This window comes from Triplophysa rosa, linkage group LG22 (assembly GCF_024868665.1).
Source record: "Triplophysa rosa linkage group LG22, Trosa_1v2, whole genome shotgun sequence".
Taxonomy (NCBI): Eukaryota; Metazoa; Chordata; class Actinopteri; order Cypriniformes; family Nemacheilidae; genus Triplophysa; species Triplophysa rosa.
In genome coordinates this window covers 3,375,902-3,402,888 of record NC_079911.1, presented here as the reverse complement: position 1 = coordinate 3,402,888, position 26,987 = coordinate 3,375,902, and the positions used below count along the sequence as shown (strand labels likewise).

Genomic DNA, 26,987 nt, shown 5'->3' with positions numbered 1-26,987 from the left:
GAAAACCACTATTTTCTGTTTGAAAGTTTCACATAGCATATTTAGGTTCTAGTTAGGGCTGGGCGATATGGCAAACAAGTAAACTCTATAGTTTTTTTCTATATTGATCGATAACGATATTTATTTGGATATATATTTAATTAAAAAACTGTATTTAAAATAATCTATTTTAAATACAGTTTATTAACAAAAGTTAACCTTTAACCAGTTAAAATTCAATTAAACGAATGCACTGTTGCAACACAGATATGTTAAGGATGGATATACAAACGTTTGTGCTTGAGTTTCGAAGTAACTCGCTTGCAATTGCGCCTCAAGTTTGTTTTGTTTAACCGGCGATTGCGAAAAAAAACAAGACACTTGATAAACCGCGTGATGACAACTCGAGGTTAGTTTCACCTTTGTTTCCGCTTCCAGTAATGTTTTCCTCCTCATGTTGAGTTTTCTTTGCCAAGTGCAGTATGAAATGGACTTTGTAGTTTGACGCGCATGCTAAAAGCTGCAGGCTGACTGACTGTTGTTGCGTTTATTTCTGCGGTCTGTTAGACTGTAAAATTTATCCATATCGAGTCAAAGTGCCAATAGCTTATCATCGTTTTTGAAATACATTCTATTGCGATTCGATATGATATCGTGTATCGGCACAGCCCTAGTTCTAGTAACATAAAAAATTCAAATCCAGATTTTGATTTTAAAAGATTTATTATAAAAACGGATTATTTTCCCCCAAAATGCAATAAATCCATGACAATTTTTTTTAAATGCAATAAATCCATTGAATCAATATAAAAGTTATTTTTCATATTGTAACTGTTGAAAATACACAACAAAGTGAGTTGATCCACATATGACAGCCTCTGAACTCAATACAATACTAATCTTACATACAGGCACTGGACTAAAAATACATTCAATCAGTCATCGCTCCTAAAATGAATTCAACGGGTCATCTTTTTAATGCTATAAATTAGTGCCTCGTCTTCTTAATCTCTTCACGTAAATGATTAGATTTTGATGGTTTACGTTTCTTCCCCACCGCAGAAACCAGCACAGGTTCATCAATGCCGTCAAAATTATTCATTTTTTTGTTTGTTTGTTGAACACAAAGTACAAGTTTTGTTTGGAAAGAAAGGAAGAAAACATGAACAGAATAACACGGCGGATATCGCATTTTGAGTCAAATTAAAAACTGACTTTTAAATACCGACCTGATACAATACTGAATTTGGCGGAAACTCTTTTTTTTTTTAATGGCGTTTATCGCGTTTTGGAACCAAACTCTTCACACTGTACAAGCGCACAACGAAGAAGGTAATCCACAAAGAAGTGTTTAATAACCAAATCCAAAACAACGGAGCATCCACACAAAGAGGTAACAGCAACACAAATGATAACCGGCCAAGAACACAACTAAACCAGAGTATATATAACAAGGCTAATGAGGGGGTGACAGGTGATGAGTGACTATGGCAACAAATGAGTGAATGAACAGAGCGATGGAAAACTAACAAGACAGGGAAAAAAACATAACAGAAATACACAAGCAAAAGTCCATAACTGTGACAATTCGCCCCCTCCCGGAAAGGCAGGTCCTGGTGCCTTAGAATACAAAGTCCAGCTGAGATGGGAGGATCATATCATTCCAACACATTGTTTCTTTGTTAACTCAACTCAACTTTATTTATATAGCGCTTTTTACAATTTTCATTGTTACAAAGCAGCTGTACATGAGACATGTTGACTATAAGCAAAACAATTAAAGTTGTACCTGTAAAAACAAGAAAAAGGTGAAAACACAGAAGACAGACATACCCACATACAAAACACTCCACACACACAATATGCACACGTACTTACACACATAGACATAGACACACACACACGGACGCGCACGCACACACACACACACACACTTAAGATAAAGGAGAGAGAAGTCCATGGTCTCTGCCTCTGCACTGCTATCGTGTTACTCTTAGGATACCTCTCCAGCACTCAATAATTTAGGAGCTGAGACCTAATCTTAACTCTTATGGCGCTTTTTCACTAGCGATGCACCAAAATGAAAATTCTTGGCTGAAGCCGAATAAAAATGAAACACTTGGCCGAAGACCGAATACCGAACATGGTTTTTCCGCATTTCTTCAATAAATTTTGCCAATTTTTCACTATTGCATAAACTGAATGGTAAAAACGTGCTTTTTATATTTTGTCTTGCTTTTCAATAATACAAATTCTTCGCTTAATAGGACTAGGTGTTATAATCCCACTATTTCAGCCCAGTTGAATTCCCCAATAGAACATTTCCCACGCCTTATGCATGACAGGGGAAGCAGTCAAGAATATGAATAGAGGAAAGGACGTCTGAGGTTTCACTGGGTTCGTCGGGTAGGCATCCTCTGTGTTTGGGGGATACATTATTATAGAAATACATAGCATACTTACCTTTCCTTGCCATTATCAGAGAGACATCTCATGTCTGCAGAGGTGCTGCTGATAATGCACTTTGTATGGTTCCAATCAATGCGACACATCGTCAGTTGTGCACCTCAGCCTCATTGGGTGTTTTGGCCCTTTATCACAAGACACCCTCAGCCAAGGGAGACCCACCGCAGGTTGATCTGGGCCCGTGTTTATCAAGCTTCTGAGCATTACTCACAAGAACACTGCTAAGAATTGACTTAAGAGTAAATAAATTCTTGGCTCAAAGCTGCTTTTAAAAGTTAGTTATAAAGCAGCCTAATAAATCATTTCTTGTGTGTGAAATCACACATACCATTGAGAACAATACAGCATAACGAGAACGCGCAAAAACAATGCAAATTCATTGCAATTTAGCATAACAAGATGATCCATAGCAATGCAGCATAACGAGAACGTGCAACAGTACTGATGATCCATAGAGCATAACTAGAATGCGCACAGAATGTACGGGCTGCATGCCTTTTTATCTTGCACACAAAGAAGTTTGTTAAATGTATAAATTTGATTATGAAAAATAATGTGTAGATGTGGTTTCATTAATAAATGCCTTTTAGCAAATTCATACAAAAAAGTGCTGCCCACAATTACGCCTATGCAGGGGAGTACAGAATTTATGTGTGTATAATGTGGATTGGCCTCTCTCTGTCCACCACATGTCTCTGTCCCCTCAGCGCCATCACTAGCCCCTAGTGGCAAGTCCTAAGGACTTGAGAGACCGCGAGGTGCGCAGTTTTAAAGTTTAAAGGGGAGAGGTGTTTTAAATGACGAAATTAAAGATTATATTAGTAAAACCCAATTTGTGGCGTCTGCAAAGTACATAATAGGCTAAATACCCTGATTTGGTGGTTTATTTAGTTCAGAGGTGGGTAATGAAGTACATTTACTTGAGTACTGTACTTAAGTACACTTTTTGAGTATTTGTACTTAAGTATTAAGTACAAATTGGCCGACCCTCCCCTCGCTCCCACGTTTGGGAGAGACTATTGTCAGTTGCTTCTAATATGACACACCTGAATCAACTCACCAGGTGTATTAATTATGGAGACATTCACAACATTTTGGGAGAAGGTTAATGAGTTGGCCTGCTGGCTCTGATCCGCCACTGGCTCCTCTGGGGCCATCTCACCAGCACTACCGGGACAACTAGACTTAGGACCACTGTCATGGCGACCATGATGGCTGGAGGGCTCTCTGATAGAGCATGCAGGGCACTCCAGCTGGTGACTGTGACAAAGTCCCCCTTCAAAGAGTGGCTTCCAGACACTCCACATTGACTCCAGGAGGGAGGTGGAGGCGTAACAGCGGGCGAGATGGAGGACGAGGCCCATGAAGACCAGGGAGGAGCAGGCAGCAGAGTGGCAGGGCGCCAGGTTGGAGCCGGCAGCAGAGTCAGCGGTAGAGCGCCAGAGCATTTCCACAAGATGGCCGCCAGCCCCGAGCCTCTCTGCAAGATGGCCACCAGCCCCGAGCCTCTCTGCAAGATGGCCACCATGCCTGACCCTCCAGCAGTCATGGCCGCCAGCCCTCCCCGCCCTGGCGTCCAGCCCTGCTGGCTCCGTCACCAGCTCCTCAGGGACCGTTTCAACATTCGCTTCCAGGACCACTAGACTTCCAGGCACAACTGGCATGACGGCTGGAGGCTTGTGGAGAGACTCTGGGCTGGCGACCATCTTGTGGAGAGATTCTGATGTGGCGGCCATATCGACCGGTTCCTTGGACCCTGAGGCTTACTGCCCCCTCCCAAAAAATATTTAGGAGCAGCGGCAATGCCTCAATGCAAAGTCCAGGAACTCAATTAATGACCCCCAAGGACCATCACGGTTTTTCTGTGCTTATAATAAAGTTTAACTAAGTTCGGGAGGAGCATGCTAATGTAATCCAACCAATCAGCATGGAGTAGATGCTATATAAAGCCGTCCCTCGCCTCCGTCCTATGACATTTTTTTGGAGCATCCCGCCTCACTGGACAGCACGCCAAATATGCTTTTTCTCTCTGTATCTGATTACATGTTAATGCAAACTTACTAAATACTCATTGAGACCATAACAAAATAAATATATTAAAGCATAGTCTGGGAGATCAGAGGAATTGGCAGCGTCTAAGAAAATCTGAATGTGGTCCTCGAGGAATGCCTTGGGGAGGCGGATGATCATTACTGCTGGATCCATGTGGTCAGTCGTTCTGTTATGTAGGGAACCAGGCAGGGAGCGGATCCAAATGCAGTTCGAGATTTATTAACATTAAAACAAGAAAGCAACAAGAAACTAGAAACCAGATTTAAAAAAACATATAACTTCACCAGAAACATGTAACATCAATGACTGAAACAAACAACCTGATACACAGACTTAAATACGTAGTGACAAACCAGATAACAAAACACAGGTGTGGGTGATTAAACAAAAATGAATGCAGGCAAAGGATTATGGGAAATGTAATATAATAACGGCAGTCCAGATGACGAGGGGAGTGCCCACTGGTTGAGCATGAAGGGCACACCAGCTGGTGACTGTGACAAATACCGGCCCAGGTTCCTACCTAAAATTAACATCTGCACTAGACAAAATAGTTAGCACTGCCTTTTATGCTTAACTTGAACAAGAAAAAAAGATTCATCCTAAAATATCAAATAAATGTCATAGAAAGCATTAAATGCAACTTTTGTATGCATGTCAACACCTTTTTACAACAATTTTTTGCTTTAAAACATATAAGTAAACTCTCTGTGTTGCTTGAACATTATTGCCTTAAATAATGTTTTGCAAGATAGAACCCTTTAATTCCGAGGTGACAATATTAATTACATGCTCAGCACATACTAGCATTACTTATACGTTAAAAATAATCAATTACATTAAACAGAATATTTAATAGACATGAATGCAGCACTGCTAATAAAACTTCATGAAGACCGGTTCAGTGCAGAACAGAAACGTAATACTTTATTCAAGAATGCACTGTGGACAGGATGTGGTCAGCAATCAAGTGAACTTTTATATATGTGAAACTTAGTATGGGTGCTTGTAACTGAAGACCACCGATAAATTTGCACTGCAACTAAACAAACGCAGTGGCAGCAGCTAAGGACAATTATAAAGACTTCTGACGAATTGATGTAACCGACCTGTTGTAGCCTTTAAGAGAGAATGCTCCTTGTGGTGTAGCTGAAGTACTGCTCTTGAAATAGTACACACAGCCTTTGTGAATTATGACAAACCGGAGAGGCCCTGTAGGATTGGCAGATACTCAATATATGTTCTTTCAAGTAACATTCAACAGCACAATCATGTCAACAATTTATCACGTAAGTTTGTAAGCTTTTCTTACAAACGCGTTTATTTTTCATAAAAGATATTAATAATGGATATTTATTGGCTTAATCTGCATTCACACCGCATACGACTAGTAGTAACAGAGTGAGATGACCTTATTCATTTCAGTGAGGTTTAACTTCATGCAAAAGATGAGCGATTTTCAAGAGGCGACTATCAATGGGAGTCACGAGTGTCCGTGGACCATAAGAAATATAGGGACGCCTTTATAAACAACCTTATAGCAAGTTATGGGCACAAAGTCGCTGTTGGAGTGAATGCAACCCTATTTATATGTATTCCTTAACATTTGCCCTAACACAGTCAGAGCACAGACGGAAACATGGACTAAGCTTCATGTCATAAACAGAGGTGGTTTACTATAAATGTCTGTAACAGATTCCAGTGAACTGTGATAACTTACATTTCATCAGGCTGAACTGGCTACCCCCTTTCTTGTGCAGATATCCAGATGTGGTCACTCCTCCTGGCATGGTGAGCAGATTCTGAGCTCCAATAGCCCTCATAGGAAGGGGCCAGGAGACTGTTGGAGCAGCCATGCTTCTACAACCAAGAAGAAAGATTAATAATAACAGTACTAAAGCTGCTGTGACATTTCCGTGTCATTAGCAGCAAATACAGCAAATTAAATTAAATTAAATTTTATTTATATAGCACAATTTTGTATTGTTGCAAAGCTGTTCTGCTTTGCAAAGTTCTGTCATGAATCCCCCCCAAGTTTTTCTAAACCTGTATTAATTCTTTTGAATACAAAGAAAGATATTTGGAAGAACGTTAGCAAGTGACCGTTCTGGTACATCATTGACTACCATAGTAAAAATTAAACTGATAGTCAAAGGTGCCTCAGAACTGCTTAATTTATTCTAAATATCTCATTTTGTGTTCAACAGAACAACAACAAAAAATACAAAAATGTTTCCTACTATGGTAGTCAATGATGTCCCAGAACTGTCAGTTGCCAACATTCTCCTAAATAACTTTCTTTGTGTTCAACAGAAGGTTTGGAACAACTTAAGGGTGAGCAAATGATGACAGAATTTTCATTTTTTGGTGGATTATCCCTTTAATAAGCAAATATTTTGTCCAAAAGAAGAAAAAGAAGCTGCACTGCTTTACAAAAAGCCCAGATAATTGCTTCCTACATACTTAACTTCCTGTTATATTGTTTGGTCAAACCAGTGTTTTACTCCAAATTTATGACCTTGGTTTAGGCAATATTGTGACGTCTGTCCCATATTTATGAAATAAAAACCATTTGTGCTCTGAAATGCAAGGCTTGGGATAACTGGAGGTTGAATAAGTTAAACTACTGTGGGTAAACTATCCATTTTAATTAAAATTTATGGCTACCATTAAGGAAAAATGTAACCTTAAATATCAAAATACTAAAACCTCAGTGTAGCGAGGAAGGCGGGGCGAGAGCCGTGGGGCAACGAGGCGGGGCCGGTGGCGTGAGTGATAGTGGAAATCAGATGTGCGCACACTGGGCCCACATGTGTCACGGAGGAGATCGGGAGCATAAGAGGACGAGCGACAGGACTACTGACGAGAGAGGACCGGGCCCGGACATGTGTTAAGTTTGTATTTAAGTTCTTGTGGCCGGCAGTCGACCGTGAGGTGGTTGCCGGCCTTTTACTCTCGTTTTGTTGTGTTTATTTGGATTAAATTTTGTTTAAAGTTTGCCGGTTCCTGCATCCTTCCTTCCTTTTATACGAACATTGTTACATTGGTGCCGAAACCCGGGAGGAAGGAGGGACATGCTGTCGAAGAGCCCTCGCCGCCGAGGGGCAATCGCGGTGCTGAGGAGGCTGCCCTATGCGGTGGTGCTGGAGCAAGTATGCGTCAGCTGGGACGGAGAGCTCGCTGCCGTGCTACTGGGTCGAGGTGGGGTGGCTGCCGTCCGAGAGGGAGTGGAGGAGTCGTCTCCGTGGACCGGAGTCTGCTGCCGTCCGCCGTGAAGGGGAGGAGCAGGAGACGGGAGACTCGCTGCCGGCTGCCCTCAGCCGGAGGAGCCATCACCGGCGCCAGGGGTCGGAGGAGGATCGAGCCGTCCACCGAACGTCCAGTACCACCGCATGGCACCGTGAGGAAGAGCCTCTCGGCTGGGTGAGGACCGAGCGACAGTGTGTCAAGGAACCGGACCAGTTTTTTTTTTTCTCCCCTCTCCCATCTCTCGTCCCTGTCGCTCCTGGTGCTTCCATTTCTGTTCTCTCGTCACGTCGGTGGTACCCCCGGCCTGTGAGGGGCGATGGGGGTATGTAGCAAGGAAGGAAGGAAGGCGGGATGAGAGCCGTGGGGCAACGAGGCGGGGTCGGTGGCGTGAGTGATAGTGGAAATCAGCTGTACGCACACCGGTCCCGCATGTCTCATGGAGGAGATCGGGAGCATAAGAGGACAAGCGACAGGACTACTGACGAGAGAGGACCGGGCCCGGACATGTGTTAAGTTTGTATTTATGTTCTTTCCTTCTATTTCCGTGTTATTGTTTGTTTATTTGATTAAAAGTTTGTTTAATGTTCGCCGGTTCCCGCCTCCTTCCTTTCCTACTTTGAACTGTATTACACTCAGTTACAGCTGTAACAATGTTAGAGAACACCTAGTAGCTATAACAGTGACAAAGTTAGCAAATTCAGTCAATACACAGTCTAAAATAATAATAAATCACTAAATAACAAAACGTAAACACAACTGGTAAACAAAAAGCATTAACATAACTTTTCTACTACAGCCCATCTACCATTTCCACACAGCACATTAGTAAAGACTGCATATAATGATATACATCTGCTCAACCTAATTTCAAACCACAAATACCTTCCCACACACATAGTTCCATGACCCCAGAATTACTCCCTCCTTTCCAACAGACTGAACAATGAAAGCTTACCTCCGACTGACACATATTGTGATGTTCTGCAATGCTGTTCTCTCTCTGAACATACTAAACTTCAAGAAGAAACTTGGGACTTTGAAAACATTTTCTTCTCCACCACAGAATTTACTGATACATCTCTAAACCTCCAGCAAAACCTTCGATCTGGCCAGGACACAGAAAGGACAGGAAACTCTACATTTCCTCTAGGAAGTTCAAGCCCATCCTGGGCTGCAGGATGCACTGCTGGTGGCACATAGCAGAGTTTGCTATTCCCTACCCGCGGAGATGGGTACAAATACATCAAAAAGTATTATAATTCTAATACTTAAAAGCAGAGTAGTCGATCCTGACCAGAAACCTTTTTTTCATGCTGGATACAAGTCTCTTCACATCCTGATAGCAATCAATAGTAAAGTGGTCCAATAATATTTTTATTAATAAAAGACAAAAATGCAGAAAATTTGTAATTAAATATGTATAACGACACTAAAAACTGCCATGATTAAAAAAGGTCTTGACCAGCAAAGAGGTGAAAGCAGAATTAAGATCGGTGTTGCTTTTCCATGCGGGAGTCAAAGGGTTTCAAAAGATGATGGCATGGTTGCTGTGTTTCTTCTGGACAGGTAGGTATGATCAGAATCAGAATCAGAAAGAGCTTTATTGCCAAGTATGTTTGCACATACAAGGAATTTGTTTTGGTGCCAGGAGCATCCAGAACACAGAAACAGCAACAACAGTACACAGAGACCATAACACAATAGAATACAGTACACAATGATTTAAATAAGGGCCTATGGGTATAAAAATTAAGAAATACAATACAATAAAAATAAGATAAAGATATAGAGAGTGTAAAGCTATGTATGTATGTAAATATGTACAAGTAAAAAATAAGAATAGACGATTGTAGTACAAGGTATGTGCTATATACAGCAGAATGAATGAAATATAATTTACAGAAAAAGTTGTATAAAAATAGATAGTGTATTATCTGGAGGAAATAATTAATATTGCACTTAATTATTATTGCACAGAGTTATTAATTGCACGGTGTGTGAAAACATTTAACTGTTCAAGAGGTAGATGTCAGGGTCCTGTCCTTCCTATTCGGAGTTTTCGTGTCTTGTGGACACGGTCGTGACAGTACCATGTCTTGTGTATATGTTTTGTCTTGTGTGGAGACACGTGGCGGTTTGTTGTGACATTTCGCCGCGTGTCCTCCTGTCTTTTGTTTAACTCCGCCCCCTTGTTTCTCTGTTAGTGTTCATCTCCCTCACCTGTCCCAATCATCTTCCCGCTAGTTTCCTTTTAATGTTAAGTCTTGTCACCTGCCCGTCACTATCCCTGTCCTATTATCCTTGTTAGTTTTCCCCTTTATAAATCCAGTGTATTCCCAGTCCTGTGTCGTTGCATTGTATTTGCTGTGTTTTGTTCATGCCGTCTACATCCCGTTCGTGTCTCGCGTCAAAGACTGTTCCTGTTTGGACTTTCCCTTTCTGTGTTTTGTTTTATTATTAAGTATCCCTGTTTTGCCCCATTGTGGGTTTTGGTGCTCAGTGCTCTGTAGCGCCGACCAGACGGCAGCATTGTGAAGAGATGATGGCTTGGATCTGAGAGGTCCAGGGTGATTTTCTGAGCCCTTTTCCTCACTCTGGATGTATACAGTTCTTGGAGGGTGGGCAGGGGAGCACCAATGATCTTCTCAGCAGTCTGAACCATCCTCTGTAGTCTTCTGATGTCTGACTTTGTGGCTGAGCCAAACCAGACAGTGATGGATGTGCAGAGGACAGACTCTATGATAGCTGAGTAAAACTGTTTTAATAGAGTTTGTGGTAGGTTGAACTTCTTCAGCTGATGTACAGTAAGAAGTACAACCTTTGCTGGGCTTTTTTAGCAATGGAGCCAATGTGATTGGCCCACTTCAGGTTCTGAGAGATGGTGATGCCAAGGAACCTGAATGACTCCACTGCTGCCACAGTGCTGTTCATGATGGTGAGGGGGGGGGGGTGCAGGTTTGATTTGATTTGATTTTGATGGGATTTATTAATGACGCATTATGTTCATACCTGTCAACACTCGCGTTTTGGCTGTGAGTCTCACATTGTCAGCCCGTCACCCTCCTGTTTTGTTATTTCTCCCATGAACACATTTACAAACAGCCCTGGGACCCCCTGGAACACGATCGCGGGTCTTCGAGATTTTGGTACCCAACGTTTACAGGTACGATTATATTGCATACCTTTACGAATTATCTTAACGACAGCATGACCCAGCATCTAATCGTGAACTATTTATATCAAGTAATGAGCAAACTTTACACACTGACACATCATGCTACACAACTGGAAACTTGCATCTAATCCCATTTTAAAACTGTTATTTACTTCCAATATTTTAGTAATGATATTGCGCGTGCTCATGTGTTTTTGAGGAGGCGTGGCTTTGAATGGTGAAATGGCTCATTGCTAGCAGGCTAACGTTAGCATTTTCCAAAACACAGAACGTAAACGCAATTCGCTCGAACTATGCCAGGCCCTTACGAGCCACTTTTCTTGGTTTGGAGCTGGTGCTTTCGGTGTCGAAAGACAAAGAACCGATTTGAAACTAGGCTCTGGCTCCGAACCAGCACTCAAACTGCCTTGGTGGAAAAGGGGTGACAGAAAGGCTTGCCATCGTAGCTGGGACTGGAACCTTCTTGTTGTGAGGTAACCGTGCTAACCACAGAGCCAATGTGTGCCGCCCCACAAAATCGGGTAGCGGCCAAAAACTGCCTGAGCCTATCGTTTTGCTGTTTATGACCATTTCTTGATAAAAGATAACCATTTTCTTACACGTTATCAGCTTAATAACCACAAGCGGAGTAAGACTGTGTATGTAAACACACTTCATGTTAACCACAATTTAAGCATGGTTTTGCTACAGTAAACATAGTTGAAACACGGTTTGTGTAGTTAAACTGTGCAAAAATGGTAATCAATCTACCAAAAACATGGTTGATTAATTTCTATACTATAATGAAAACTATGGTTAAATTAAAATGGAGAAACCGGAGTGATCTGCGCGACGCACCATGTTGACAACTTGATTAATATCCTGAACTGATGCAGACTTTGCTGACACGGATTGATATAGCATTGTCTAGATCTATGTTTACGTAACAAAAGTTTTATTGGGGTGGCTGGAGGAGGCCACAGTAAATCTTGGGGTGACACACCAAAAAGAAAGAATTAAGTGTAATATCTGATACACCATTTCTGGTTAATGTAACAACATGATTTTAGCAAATATTTACTCTTTAAATAGTGTAGTTCTTTTCCCTAAAAAATAATTATACATCAGCAAATATACTGTATATGTGCGATCCAAATAAAAAGAAAATATTTAGTTAGGCCAATTATTTTCGATATACTTTTATTGTACACTGTGACGAGGGAGGCATGACGAGAGCCGTGGGAGGAGGAAGCGAGACCGGTGTAACGCCCAGCTGACACTCATTATTTATCACTCGCGCCACCGGCCTCGCTTCCTCCTCCCATGGCTCTCGTCACGCCTCCCTCGTCACATACACAAATATAGAACAGACCATTTCCAAAATGAATAAAAAACTGACCTTACTCTCACCTTCCTCAGACCTACACTCCCCTGTTCTACTTTTCTCTTTAGAAAATTAGAGATGCTTGTAAATTTTCTCTTCAACATCTGCAAATTGACATTTGAGCTTACTCAATGTGATGAGTCAAAGTGACAGCTAGTGAGCTAACTTTGCAGCTTAGCAGTGCTATCTTTAAAGACACCATGAAACATAAGGTGAGATTGACTTCTTTTCTGTATCATGACATATATCCGAGTGAAACAGCTTCTGTTTTGAAATGAGAAAAAAGCATATGGAGGGGCTATATTTTACCCTTCACTTTTTGATTGGTTTGATTGTTTTTTGTTGCTTATGTCATGTGGTAAAGAGTTGTTGTTGAGAGGGGGAGAGGAGCTTAATGTTTTTAAGAAGAGCTTAATGTTTTTGATTAAAGATAGTAGCGTTAAGTTAGTGGAAAAGTTAACTGAGAACATAAATTCATTAGGTGTAATTCTTACTGGTGTCATGATTCAATTAGATTACGATTACCATTAGTATTTTCAATCATGCTGCACAAGTCTGTTTTCCTGACACCTTACTGTTGCAGTCTTTTTTTAAGTGGCTCTTGGGTCTTCTCAATACTCATGCCTCCCACCACTGCAGTTGGGTGTCTTTTACGTGTCGATTAAGCACTTGACATCTTGACATCAACTTTCAACAGCGGTCCAAGTTCAGAAATATATGTAAATGCGCTTTGTTTACACTGATCCCCCTGCGCGCACACTCTTCCCCCATCGGAAGACAGAGAGAGAGAGACGCACAAATGCTGTTCTGAATTAGAATGTTATGAAAATATTAACTATGATTGTCTGTGTATGATATTCCATAAGACACAAAAATAAATATTAAGAAATATAAATTTTAACTAATTTTACTATTAGTAAAATACAGTTATAAAATACTTAATCAGACTCACCAAGCTGCATATGTATTCAGCTGAGAATACAAACATAAAAAGTATACAGTATATGTACAGTTAATTGGGCCAAAATGAAACCACGCATGGTTGTTCCATCACAATGAGGCACCAAATCGCTTGCAAAAACCTTTACTCATTCGGTTGCCCTGTAGTGGAATGAACTGCCAGCCTCCACTCGAATAGCAGCATCCTTAGCAACTTTCAAAAAACAACTCAAAACATACCTGTTCTGCATTTATCTGACTAACCAATAACCGTCTATGTTTTATGTCTAATTAAAAAAAGTCTTTCATGTTGTTCTTTCCTTTGCTTAATTCAGCTTTAATCCTCCTAGTAACATGGCCTTGTAACTATCGGTACTGCTTAGAATGATGAAAATGTTATATGCTCTCCTAATTGCAGGTTGCTTTGGATAAAAGCATCTGCCAAATGAATAAATGTAAATGTAATCTTGCCCCCATCAAACTCTACTCTACTCATAGCTACACCCTGGGCAATGACTTTAAAAGTTAGTTGATTTGGGGATGGCACTTCAGAAAAGCAACCGTTTACAGACCTATGCAACTACAAAACTGATTAACAAAAGTGAGCTCCCAAGTTCAACTCAGAAAATAATAATAATTTTGTATTTTATAAGATTAATACTAAATCAAATTATTGGATTAAACCATTAACAACAATAACCTGTACAAAAAATACTCTCATACTTTCAACCAATGCATAAAATGTATGTTGAAATTTTATACATTGGTTGAAATGCATATAGGTAGAAGGAACCCACAGACTTACCTCTTAATTTGGTTTTGTAAGCACATTTTCCCATGAGAATGTTGTGAATAACCCAAAGATTGTTTGTTTTTTACCGAAAGAGCCATTCGTACAGGCCTGTGTTTGTCACCATGTTCTTGGTTGATACTTGTAATCGGAAGTTTAAAGAGTCAGTTAAAGTTTCAGGCACAACTGATAGCGTGGTTGAGCAGAGACAGCCTGTGATCTCAGCCTCATGCACAGTGCAAGTCATTTCCTCTCATGGCCCACACTGGTGTACTTTTTGTCTATAATGTCACTTCCTTTTGGTGGCTGTATGGATAAACTGACTGGCCAAAGTCCCTTTCTTGGGACTCAAGTTCAAAGTAGAATAGGGACTTTCCACATCCTTTACTATGAAATGATGTAGTCTGACACATGGCTAGTCTAACAAACCTGCAACTGTATTACAGAAATACAATTGCATGACCTCTCCGAATCCAATTGTAAGCATCTATGTTCATTTATAAAACCAAAGGTTCTATAATACAAACTAAGACTACAAACTACAAAGTCAGACAATAGGTCTGACTTCATGTCATTGTTTTTTAATCATAATTTATATGTTATTTGCCAAACATTTTTATACTTCAGACATAAAAATACCTTGTTGATAAACATGTAGAGAGGTGTTATTTGTATTCTAAATCATCTGACTTTTTTCCTTTTTCTAGTGTTTAGAATTTATTTCCTTTCAGCATACAAATAGTTAACATTAGATGCCAAATATGGTCAACTTCCTTTAAACTCAACTCAACTTTATTTATATAGCGCTGTTTACAATTTTCATTGTTACAAAGCAGCTGTACATGAGACATATTGACATCCGTAACCAAGACGTTCCCTTTCTGTCGGTCTCTCGACAGATGGGGTTCCTATGGAAAACGCCACAACACTGTGCCCTGTCACAATCTCTAGCGAAGCGACGGTGACTGGTGTAGGGTATGGTCGGATCAAAGTTTACCATCTGTGATCGTAAAACACAGTAACCTCTCAGCAGGACTACGACCAGGCACCAACAAGTCTGGCCAAATGTCCTATTCTCAACACCTTCATCACTGACCAGGACAGATTCGCATACTCTCCTCTAGACTTCAAAGGAGGTTCTTGGGGGAGGACAGGACTGTTAACCAAAGTGAGAAAAGCCATGTGGCCCCAGGGACTGAGAGCCTCAAATTCTTCCAAAAGAATGTCTCTTTCTCTTTCCTTAGCCACAAAAGACTGGTTTAAAGTGTATACACATGAATCTCCACATTGTATGCTTGTCTCTATGTTATTCTCCTTCACCTATAACCTCAAAGGCATATGTGCTTAGTGGTATTCTGTGTATATTTACATCCTTGTCCAAACTACAGGTCAATGTAATTGTAACCCCTTCATGTTTCATATCTACGTGTTTCCCTTTTCATGTCTTAGAATATGGTGTATAGCACAGTAATGTATTTTATACCATACTCATTTTATTCTATTCTAAGTCTATTCCTGCTCCAAACTCCCAGGCGACCATAAATGCAAATGAGTTAGTGTGCCGGACAAAGAAACATGTTTTCGCGCCCAAAACTATGTCATCACATTGGATCGCCCACCTTGGAGGGGCGTGACACCCTCTGTGTTAAAACATCTGAACACGCAGGAAAGCTTGCTCTTTTTGTGTATGTTCGTTTGCTTGTGTGAGTTCGCACTCGTGCTCGTTCGTTTCTTTCAACCTCTCGAGACCCGTCTCTGCTCAGAGATAGCTTCTTCCGGCAGTTTGTGTCAGCTAAATCCAACGGACTCACGGCTCCTCTGAACCCATCAGGACCCTTTGATACGCGCGCCAGCACGTGTCCCGAGAAACAAAGAAGCCAATGCAAGTATCTGAACTATTGCTAACCAGTTGCGTATAAGCTTTGCCCCTTTTAAATAAGGAGTTTGTCCTCGATGGTTCATGCAGATGTGAATAGCTGATTTAATACTGCCATTTTCTTTGCTTTATCTATTTCTTTCATTCTCTACTGTTTTATGTTTTTATGTTTGTTTGTTAATGTTTGGTTGGTGTTAGCTAGTTGATTTTAGTTCCCCCTAGTGTAGATAAATAAACCGCATGTGTATCCACGCTCGAATTGTTTATGTTTATTTTTCACTTATCAACGTCACTTAAACTGCTTGATTTCATTAAGATTTCTGAAGTGGTACTGTACTACAGTAAGAATATTGTTTTTCCAGGCCAGGGGAGTAATATTTCTTAAAGTTGATATACGATCTGCTGATCACTCGGTGGACGAGTGTATTTAGTTTGTCGCTGTTATTAGCTCTGCTGCATCAGGTAAAGTGTATAAAATAATTAATGGTTAATCACCATTAATTATTTGTAGGTTACTGCGTTTAAACTCATAGTTTCCCCGAAATACAGTACACTGGCCTGGGCGTGTCAGCCGTGAGCGCTACTGCGAAATTGTAACCTACCAGTGGGTAAGTAGGGGGTCCCAGAGCTTTACTTGAAAGGTGGGAAGGCCCCTGCCTTCGGCCTCACAGGCGGCGGCCTTGTTTCTCTAACAGCGAGAAGCCGCCTGGTACCGTAAGGCCACTGGGTAAGCGCTACTTCCTCAAGCCGGGGATGCGCTACAGAGACCACTTCCTACCGGAGGGAGGAGTTTAGTGGAGATACCAACATGGTCTCACCGATGGGGGAGAACTCATAGGAAGAATGTGCGGACTGAAGGAGTTAACCGCGAGGTGGAGGTCCACCTAGGGAAGGTCAAGGTGGGAACCAATCATGAAGATACATCAGACGGAACCGCCCTGCTGGGGGGTTACAATGTCCGGTAGGACTAGGTCCGGTTAGAGCTATGTTGTGGATAACTCAGTTGGTACCCGGCCTAAGGGGCAGGGCTGCTCTGCCCAGCCCGCCCGCAGGAGGTGCTTGCTTAGTGATGGATGGAGTGCCTGTTCTTCACCCAGAGGGGGAAGAAGGGAGGCTAGTTAGTATGCTGACCCCCTTAGGAGAAAGGGGGGAAGGTACTGTCATAGGCGTACACCCTACCAGCCGCCTGTCTTGCCTGATGCCTGCAAGACTCGAGCCGATACCGGTTTTACCCGCAGCTCTGCAGATGTCTGCCAGAGAGGTGCCCCGAGCCAGTGCCCATGAGGAGGCTGCACTCCGTGTGGAGAGAGCTCTCACCCAGTGGGTGCAGGCGATCTTAGGACAGGTACGCCATAGTGACGGCATCCATGATCCAGTGCGCCAATCTCTGTTTGAGATGGCCCCCCTGCTGATCTCCAAAACAGACAAAGAGCTGCTCAGAGCTCCTGTGGCTCTGCGTGCGGTCCAAGCAGAGGCGCAATGTGCGTACTGGACACAACACGGAAGGGGTTGGGTCTTCCTCCCCGGTGGGGAGCGCCTGTAAGTTCACCACCTGGTGTAGGGAAAGTGGTGGGAACTTTGGGCACGTAGCCGGGCCGGGGTCTCAGGACAGCGTGAGAATCACCGGGCCCGAGTTCTAGGCAATCTGTGGACACGGAGAATGCTTTTAGGTCCGCTACCCTCTTGAGCGCCATCCAGAGAGCCGTCTTCATCATGAAGTGGGAAAGGGCGGCATCTCCGAGGGGCTCCAGGACCGCATCAAGGTCGCAAGTGGGTACGGAGCGCGGGTGAGGCAGTGCCTTCCCGTACCCCTTAGGAACCAATTGATCAGGTTGTGCTGTCCTAGAGACTTACCAGCAACTGGGTCATGATGAGCGGCAATGGCGGCTACATACACGTTCAAGGGAAGGGGAGAGATTACACTCGAGTCTCTGGAAGGACAGCACGTTCCAAATCGAGCAACTCCACGGGTCTTCTCTTCGAGAAGAGCACCAGGATGAGAAGAGGCACTAGGCCCTAGCCTGAGTGATGGTCCCAACCGCCGCAGGGGGTAGGCCACTCAGGATCTCCTCATCTCGTCCAGGGGCCAGACATGGAGGTTCCAGAGGTCTCTTCCCCTGGGAAAGCAGTCCTTCATCAGGGGAATCGGCCGGGGGGGAGCTGTCGTCAAGAGCATTAGCTCTGAGAACCAAGTCCAGTTGGGCCAGTATGGTGCAACTAGTACACTTGATGTTCCTCTTCCCTGACCTTGCACAGAGTCTGTGCAATGAGGCTCACTGGGGGGAAGGCGTACTTCCGCTTGTCCCACGGCCAGCTGTGCGCTAGAGCATCCGTGCCGAGGGGGGCTCAGACGGGAGTACCCTAGCGGGAAATGGGTGGTGTCCAGGGAGGCGAACAGGTCTACCTGAGCTCGCCCGAACTGTACCCAATGATCTAGACTGCGTGGGGGAGGAGACGCCACTCTCTGCGAGGCGTCAACTGATGAGAGAGTGCATCGGCTGTCTGGTTCAGGTCGCCTGGGATATGTGTGGCTCACAGGGATCTGCTCACTCCACAGGAGGAGGCGTCGGGCGAGTCGTGTTAGCTTCCGTGAGCGAACGCCACCCTGACGGTTGATATACGCTATGGCAGTTGTGCTGTCCGCCGGACCAGCACGTGCTTGGCCTGCACGAGATGTTGTAGCCCCTTCAGTGCAAGTAGCACATCCAACAACTCTAGGCAGTTGATATGCCTGCGCAGGCGGGGGCCCGTCCATTGCCCCGACACTGCGTGCCCGTTGCACACGGCACCCCAACCCTACAGGGATGCGTCTGTCATCACCACGACGCGCCTCATGACCTGCCCGAGAGGGACCCCCATCCGTTGAAAGGTCATTGAAGACCAGGGGTTAGGGTGCGTCGGCAGAGAGGCGTAATCACCATCCGCCTGCTGCCCGTGTGCCATGCTCTCCAGGGAACTCGACTCTGTAGCCAGTTTTGGAGCGGTCTCATGTGCATCAACCCGAGGGGTATCACCACCGCCGAGGATGCCATGTGCCCAGGAGCCTCTGAATTTCAGGGGGACCACTGGCTGCTTGAAATATTCCAGGCAGTTCAACACTGACTGAGCGCTTTCTGAATCAGTCGCGCTGTAATGGAGACAGAGTTGAGTTCCATACCAAAAAAGAGGATGCTCTGCACAGAGGAGTGCTTGCTCTTTTCTCAGTTGACCTGTGGTCCCAATCGATCTAGGTGCCGAAGCACTAGGTCCCTGTGTGTACATAACAGATCTTACGAGTGTGTCAAATGAGCCAGTGGTCGAGATAGTTTAGTACCCGCACACCTCTCTCCCTTGAGGGGAGTGAGGGTGGCTTCCATGATCTTTGTGAAGACTCGAGGGGACAGGGACAGAACGAAAGGGAGGACTCTGTACTAATATGCATGACCCTCGAAAGCGAACCGTAGGAACGGGCGATGACGAGGGAGAATTGAGACATTAGAGTAAGCATCCTTCAGGTCGATTGCCATGAATCCATCTTGACATCTGATAGATGCCAGGATGCGCTTCTGCGTGAGCATCCTGAACGGCAGCTTGAGTAGGTGCCTGTTCAGGGTACGCAGCTCTAGCGACCCCCACTTTTTGGGTGACGATGAAGTACGGGCTGTAAAACCCGTTGAACATCTCGGCTAGAGGGACGAGCACGATCGCTTCCTCATCAGAGGGGTGGCGACCTCGGCCCGAAGCACGGGAGCATCCTTGCCTCTGCCCAGAAACTTGGGCGGGCTTCTGGGGAGTTGGATAGCGTAGCCGAGACGGACCGTATCCCGTAGTCACCGGGCGTCAACTGCCATGGCGTGGAGTTCCTGCATAAGCGCTGGGTCGGACTTACCCTCGTGGAGCTCTCTCTGCGCATTAGCCTGATGGACCAGCAGGATGGCCATAGCATGGAGAGAGGGGACAGCTTGGCCCACAGCAGAGTAAGCTCTCGACACCTCAGATGCCGAAAAGCCTACGTGCTTTGGAAAGGAGTCTAGGTCGAGCCCCTGGGGGACATCGACGTATCCAATAGCTGCCCCACCATCGAGGGAAGAAAGGGCGATGAAACTAGTTGACGTGTACACGCCGAAGGGGAGCGTTCCAGGTCGTACTAGGTTCCTCATGCACTTCCGGGGGAACACGGCACTGGGGGCAAGTGCGGCTTGGAGCCGCTCTCAAGCCCGAGGTACCGTGTATCCAGCCGCGAGCATTGGGAGAGGCAGTGCGGTGCACCGCAACCCAATGCCGGCGGCCCAGGAAAGCATGGCTGACATTTCAACAACCGCTTCTTGGAATCTTCAAGGAATCGTCGGAGTCTGATGCCAGTAAGTCACCCTCCGATGCTGCATCAGACATCTCATCATCACGTACCATTTCCGATATGTGGTTGAGGAACAAGACGGTGGGACCATCTCATGGTGAACGGTCAGACGAGCGAGACGGGGTGCGAACGGTCCGCGAGCCAGTGGCTGACGGATTAGCGCTCACAGTAATCCTCATATCACCCTCGCTGCTCGCCGTAGCGGGCGGCAGGGCCGTAGTCCTGCCGTCACGGAACGGGAAGCAGACGAGGTGTCCCGTGGGAACACAGCCACCCGTGACGCAACGTCTGAATCGTCAACCGCCCGCAGTGCGGGCAAGGACGTATCCACAGCATCTGCCCCAGCATACTGGAAGCGGACATCGTGTCCGTCCCCCTCCTCGATGAGTGTGTTGCACCCACGAGAACAGCGGGATATGCCACCCTGGAGAAATTTGCTCTTTTAGAGAAAAAACTCGAACACTTCTGGAACCGCCGAGATGCCCAGGGGAAGTCGCCGCAGGAAGGGACAGTCCGCTGCACCACGTCGTAGAATCGGCAGTCTTGTAGTTGGTACTTGTAGCGAAGTCTGTTGAACATGAGCGAAGGCTCCGAATAACAAAAAGGTGAATGAATGAGGCACGCCGTCTCCCTTTTATACCCGGATATCCGGGGGCGGAGTCCGGCATGCAAATTTCATTCGCCAATTTTCTTTGGCCTTTTCTAAGAAGTCGGAAGCGATTGGTTCTCAGGGACGAACCCCATCTGTCGGCTCGACACAACGTCGAGAGTTCGACAGAAAGGGAACCCAGCTATAGTATTTTTTTGTGTTTTACTAGTTGTGTCCCAAATGACGTACCTCAATGCACTAAACTGCTTTTTGCTAACCAGAAGTAGTAGCGGTTCCCCAGACGAATGAAAATGGTGTCAAACACATACAGTAACACAATAGGCGTTAACAAAGGTCATATTTACATTGTACTTTTGATGTAATTGTTACTTGTTTTGTTACATGACCTCAGTCACCGTCAGACTGAAGCGTAATTGTCTCCACAGGTGAGCTTTGATCGAGCTCTTCTGCTGCATAAGCAACACTGCGACCGTTGAGTGCTTGAAGTGTCCAGCTTCTTAAAAAATTCTGTTAAATAAGTGCATCATCCGGGTACTTAAAGTGCACTTCTTATTTTTGTAGCATTTTCAATGTAAACACACTAATCACACTATTAATACTTTTCACACTATTTATACTATGACTTTTCTGTAGCTCAGTGGATAGAGCATGGCGCTAGCCATGCCAAGGTCATGGGTTCGTTCCCAGGGATTGCACACACTCAGAAACAAATGTAAATAATAAAATGAAATTGAAGTCGCTTTGGATAAAAGCGTCTGCCAAATGAGTAAATGTAAATGTGCTACAATATGGCATAGAATATTGCATAAATGCACGATTTGGGACTGACCTACTGTTTTTTACACAAAATCATGCTACATACGATAGCTGCCCACTGCTCCGGGTGTACGTGTGTTCACGACTTGCTGTGCGTGTGTTCACTACTCTCTGGATGGGTTAAATGCAGAGGTCACATTTCGGGTATGGGTCACCATACCTGACAAATAGGTCACTTTCACTTTCACTTTACTATAAAAAACATTGTGAAAATATTAAAGAAAGATCTTAAGGCAATATCAAAAAATTGAAATCATAGTGAAATTAATGGTTGACACTTTGATGCTCATTATCTCATAATTCGATTTTATGACTTTAGTCTGGATTTTCCATTTTTTAAAAACAAAATTAACATTTAATCACAAATCCTTAGCTACTTTGAGAATCTTATCTCTGGAAATTAAGTTTGTTTTATGTCAACCTGATACATCTACATCAGTGGAGTGTGTGCTCTCCTTAAAAATAAAGCAATGCAATTTGAACATATTCATTTTGGACTGGACTGCTCTAGATTTTGGGATGAACTACTAAAAGGTAAACAAACTCACACTATAACAGTTCTATCATTGGAAGAATATACATTTGAAAAAAAAAAGTATATACATTTCAAGCATTTCAGTTAAATATAATTTATGTCAGATGTTAACCCTTTAATCAACAGGTAAAAACAACCCAGCAACAATTTAAAAGTAGCCCAATTCCAGTTTAATATCAGCCCATGTGCAGATAATGTCATGGGTGCAGTGGGGTGGGGTGCTATTTCATCCTGTATTCCACTTTGAGAAATCGTGTCCCCCTCACTAAAGGGCTCAATGTAATCACAACCAACACACGCACATTGAAAACAGAGCCATTAAAAAAACACTCTATTTAATGTCCCATTGACACCTATTTACATATCTGAAACTCCTTCCGACTTTAACTAGATCCTTTTCAAATCATTTTTAAATTGAGCTACCTGACTAATGGAAAAACTTTAAATAAAACTCCAAAACCAACCCAGCCCACTTAAACAAATAGCTAAACTAATTTGAATACACTTAAACTTGCCACCATGGCAATGCTGACACGTTACTGTATCCTTACTGGGATGATACCTTGTTTCTTTTGTTTCATTTAATGCCTTCAACATCCTCTTAAAATAAAAATCTACTGAAATCCCCTAAAAGAGGATGCAGACCTGAGTTCCTTCCCTTTTAATTTGTTCGGTGGGATGTGCAGTTACAGTGTCTCTAGATCTCCAAAAATCAAGCCCAAAATATTTGAACACAAAACCAGTTTGATGAAACATTTCAATGTAAATGTAAATTAATCGGCTATTACCAGAATGATTTCTAAGGCCTCAAGAGGATACATTTCTTTCAAAATAGTAAAGACTTACCCATTGAAATGAAATATTGAAGGTTGTGTATGTACGTTTAAACTATGTGGTTAGTAGTGAGCACAAGTCCACTTCCTCTGTGCTGAACTTGAATGTGCTATTTTCGAGATCCTCCCATTTACCACTGCTCATAAACAGACAAACAGTTACAGTCAATGTGAAATAAAATCGACCAACTTCACTGGGCATTATAACAGTGTTTTAAAGCCTGATAAAATATAAATAAATATAGAAAAGATGAAGTCATACTACATTTCAATGATTATAGTTGGCATTTTATAAGTCATAACATTACAATTTAACAATAATAAAAATAAAACATTTGCAGCATTAGGCATGTAAGGGACTTGACATGAAGGTAAAAGTCATAATATTATGTGCCTCTTTCATCCACTTGTGATCGGATCGACCAAAACGCATCTTATTACCAGGCATAAACAGGGCCTTATAAAGACTGCAATGAGCCGAAGCAGGGGGGCAGACGAGCCACATGCGGCTCGAGAGCTGCGGGTGGCCAACCCCTGCACTAGCCCATTGTCATACTCGTACAAGAACAGCGTTTTAAAACGAAAACAATTCTCATTTATACTGCGTTTACACTATCAAAAACGCATGTCACATGACCATTTAGGGAGCTGGGCATGCGCACACAAATGTAAACAGTTAGTTGTTGATGACAGTTGATAACTAGTCACAGACCGGCCAGTACAAAATAAACATGATGGCGAGGAAAAGCAAGGACATCTTCGTGTGGATATATGAGGTGTTATCCATGTTATTAAGCTTGTTTGATTTCATCCAGCGCCACGCAGACCGATCGACAGATGACATTGAAGTACTGAGAGGGGAACTTAAAAGCATACGGGGACGGCTCTCGATGTTCTCTCGTTTTTCATCCATTTACACAGAAACGCAACCCCAGAGATTTCAAACTAAAACAGGGTCTGCAGAGTTTCCAAAAATCTGTTTTTTCGGGGGTCAAAAACTCCGGAGTAGTGTAAATGCCAGCCATAGCCATAACCATAGCAAGAGATATGCGTTTTTAAAGGAAAATGCACTAGTATAAACGCAGCCTAAGTGCATATAGTTTTAATAAAAGAAACAAACAAAGACAAGAACAAAAGTAACACTAAGGACAGGTGTGAGACTACAAACAATGACTGACAAAAGACAAGTGAAGTGCAAGGACTATATACAACAGGCAAATAATGTAACAAGGAGCAACAGAACACCAGGGGCCAGTTGTTCAAAAAGTTTAATCTGGATCAGGTAATCCATTTTACTTTTGCACCAGTTACCGATTGAAAAACCCTGATCTTTTTCAGATGACCAGATCTTCATTATTAATACTCTACGGAGGCCCTAAAGGGACATATTGTCAGGGTATGTGAGTGAAGAACCCAAATGCAGGCAGCAACGGTGATGAAAGGGTTAACAGAAATCTTTATTATAAAATAAAAACCCACGATGGGGAAAAAGACAAAAAAGAACTGAGGTTCACTTTAAAACAAAAACTTCCCATGATAGGGAAAAAACAAAGAAACAGGAATAAGTAAAACAAACTATCAAATGACTAAGACTAAATGATACATACGGCACAAGACAAGGGAATCCAACAGGGCAAGGTAATCCAAAAAACAAGATAACAGGCAAACGACAAGGTAACACCACATGCAGCCAAAAGGCACATACGTACAGGGTACAACGGATGAGCACAGGACAATAGACACGAGGATACTTTATAGGGTGACAAACAAAGGAAGATAACGAGGGGCAGGTGAGGAACATAAGACACGGCAGGGAAGCAATACGGGAAACGAGAGGGGCGGGGCCAATGACAAGACCGGAGAGGACGCATATTATGTCAATAATGATGATAATTTGTTCCTCTCCACACAAAACCAAAGGCTTTGTCATGACTCTGCCACAAGACCAAGAAAAACATGACAAGATGCGGCAGAGTCATGAAACATATGAGATGGAAAACCAAAAAATATTTATGAATGCCTTTTTTACTCAGAAAAGTTTTGCGTTGCTCCCGCCCATTTTTGCAGCACCCTCCGAATTAATTTCTCATGCTCAAAGTCTAGTGTGACTGTGGCATCAGAGCAACATAACACATATGAAAAACATCATGACTGATGCTTTCATACTTGTTCATGAAAGGTTTCAAATGTGCAATGACACACACAGTATCTGCTTTTCAAGACGAGATAAAATTTAGTTCTGTCCTGTATTCACTCATATTTTACATTTTCATAGCAATGAGAACTACCATGAAATAGTACATTATGTGTGACAATTTTTTTGTGTGTGTCATCATTGTTTCATCATCCAACAGGAATACAGAGTTGGTATTTTGCACAATATACAGCATATTGCCATGAAATAGTACCTGAAATTTACATACTGAAATAGTAAAGTATACTTGTAAAATTGAACAGTTTAGCCACATTTCTACTGAAAACAGTGACAATGAATATTAGGCAGCAGGATACCCGCCCACATAAAGATACCAGCCCACAAACAGAGGAAGTACTACACAGAGACTGTGCGGTTAAAAGACTTCCAGCCAGTGGCATGTAAATGAGAACAGTTGAATGTTGAACTGACTGTGAGCTAATGTCTTATTGTTTATCTTCCATATGCTTTACCACCATCTTCCACCTACACATGACATTCAAGAACATTTACATAAAGAACAAACACAAAAAAAGTGCATCAAAAACAAGGTAAGATGCAAACTGTTAAATAGATGACTAGTTCAATCATAAAACATAAACTAATTGATAAAATATGAATTTCACATATTTAAGTTCATTAATTAATTTACTAGGTTTTACTTAACAGATCTTAAAATAAAGCAACTGGAAAACAATGACTCAAGAACAATGACACAAATGTTCCACTTGAAGAATGTTTTTAAAGGCTCATAAACCATTTAGATTGTACATGATTCTATGAAACAGAAATCTGTCTATATTTATGACAATCTCAAAAAAGTTAATAAAACACGCAGACCTTGGACTTGTGGAATGTGACAGACTGACTGATTAAAGATATTTTTTATGTTCATTGTATAGCAGCCACTTTCATACAAAGTGTCTTGAAATGTCGAACATCACAAGCAATTTACTACACAGTACAGATCAGGTTAAAAAAGAGCTCAGGTAAAAGAAGAAGATCAAAGAGCATGAAGTCTGGACAAACTCCAAGAGCAGAGTTCAAGATATGGATCCCAGATGAAAATAAGTACATACAAAGCATGGGTTTGTCCAAATACCCACACTTGTGGTCTTGGCCACTTGAGAGCGCGTGCAAGAGACAGGAAGTAAGAGTGCAAGTCTGTCCCATGTCTTAAATATGCCTTCGGAGCGGTGTTCAAGGCTAAGTGTTTCCCAACATGCATCACGCTCTGGATATAAATCATGAGACTTTTTGCCCGGATCTCGCGAGATGTTGCGGAAAGCTTTCCAGTACATTATACTTCTACTTTTTAAAGTTATATCTATATCTATGTTTGCCTGACGTATTTTTCTTTTATGGGGGGGCTTTGATACAATACAAATACAGAGCTATAAAAAAAATCTGACTTGACTTGACTGTGTAATATAATTTTGTAGTAAGACGTAGTGTTGCACATTTTATTGGTGCAAACTGCTTTTTATCACATAATTAGATACACCACATTAATAACATGTTTGCACGTGCTATGTGTGTGAGGTTGAGGTGAAGTTGCGAATTGCAACCAACGGCTCACTCCATTGCTCGTCCCTCCCCAGACATGTGGCACTATGGTAGCTGACAAAGATGTCTTGACGTTTTCGCTTCTTTGCTGAAGGAGATAACGCATTTACGAAACGCTCTGTAGAACAGTTTGTCCGTTTTTCTATATCATGTACTGTATATATATAATAAATAAGATGTAGTAAAGATATTAAATGATATGAACTTT

The 26,987-nt window shown here is 42.7% G+C and overlaps 1 protein-coding gene across 5 annotated transcripts in view; it reads right to left on the bottom strand.

Moving 5' to 3' along the window:
• Window positions 1–23,109, bottom strand: part of sh3bp2 (SH3-domain binding protein 2) — a 53,005-nt gene extending 29,896 nt beyond the window's left edge. For 2 of the 5 annotated variants that reach the window (XM_057321875.1, XM_057321870.1), the window contains exons 1-3: window positions 14,029–14,441; window positions 6,218–6,357; window positions 5,607–5,709 (exon numbers count right to left, since the gene is read on the bottom strand). In XM_057321875.1, the coding sequence (XP_057177858.1) occupies window positions 5,607–5,709; window positions 6,218–6,357; window positions 14,029–14,114 (329 nt within the window). In that variant the 5' untranslated portion in view covers window positions 14,115–14,441. Of the gene's footprint in view, window positions 1–5,606; window positions 5,710–6,217; window positions 6,358–8,701; window positions 8,884–14,028; window positions 14,444–23,032 lie in introns of those variants that run through there. The other 3 variants (XM_057321874.1, XM_057321871.1, XM_057321872.1) reach the window with 3 other exon arrangements.
• Window positions 23,110–26,987: the final 3,878 nt, after the last annotated feature.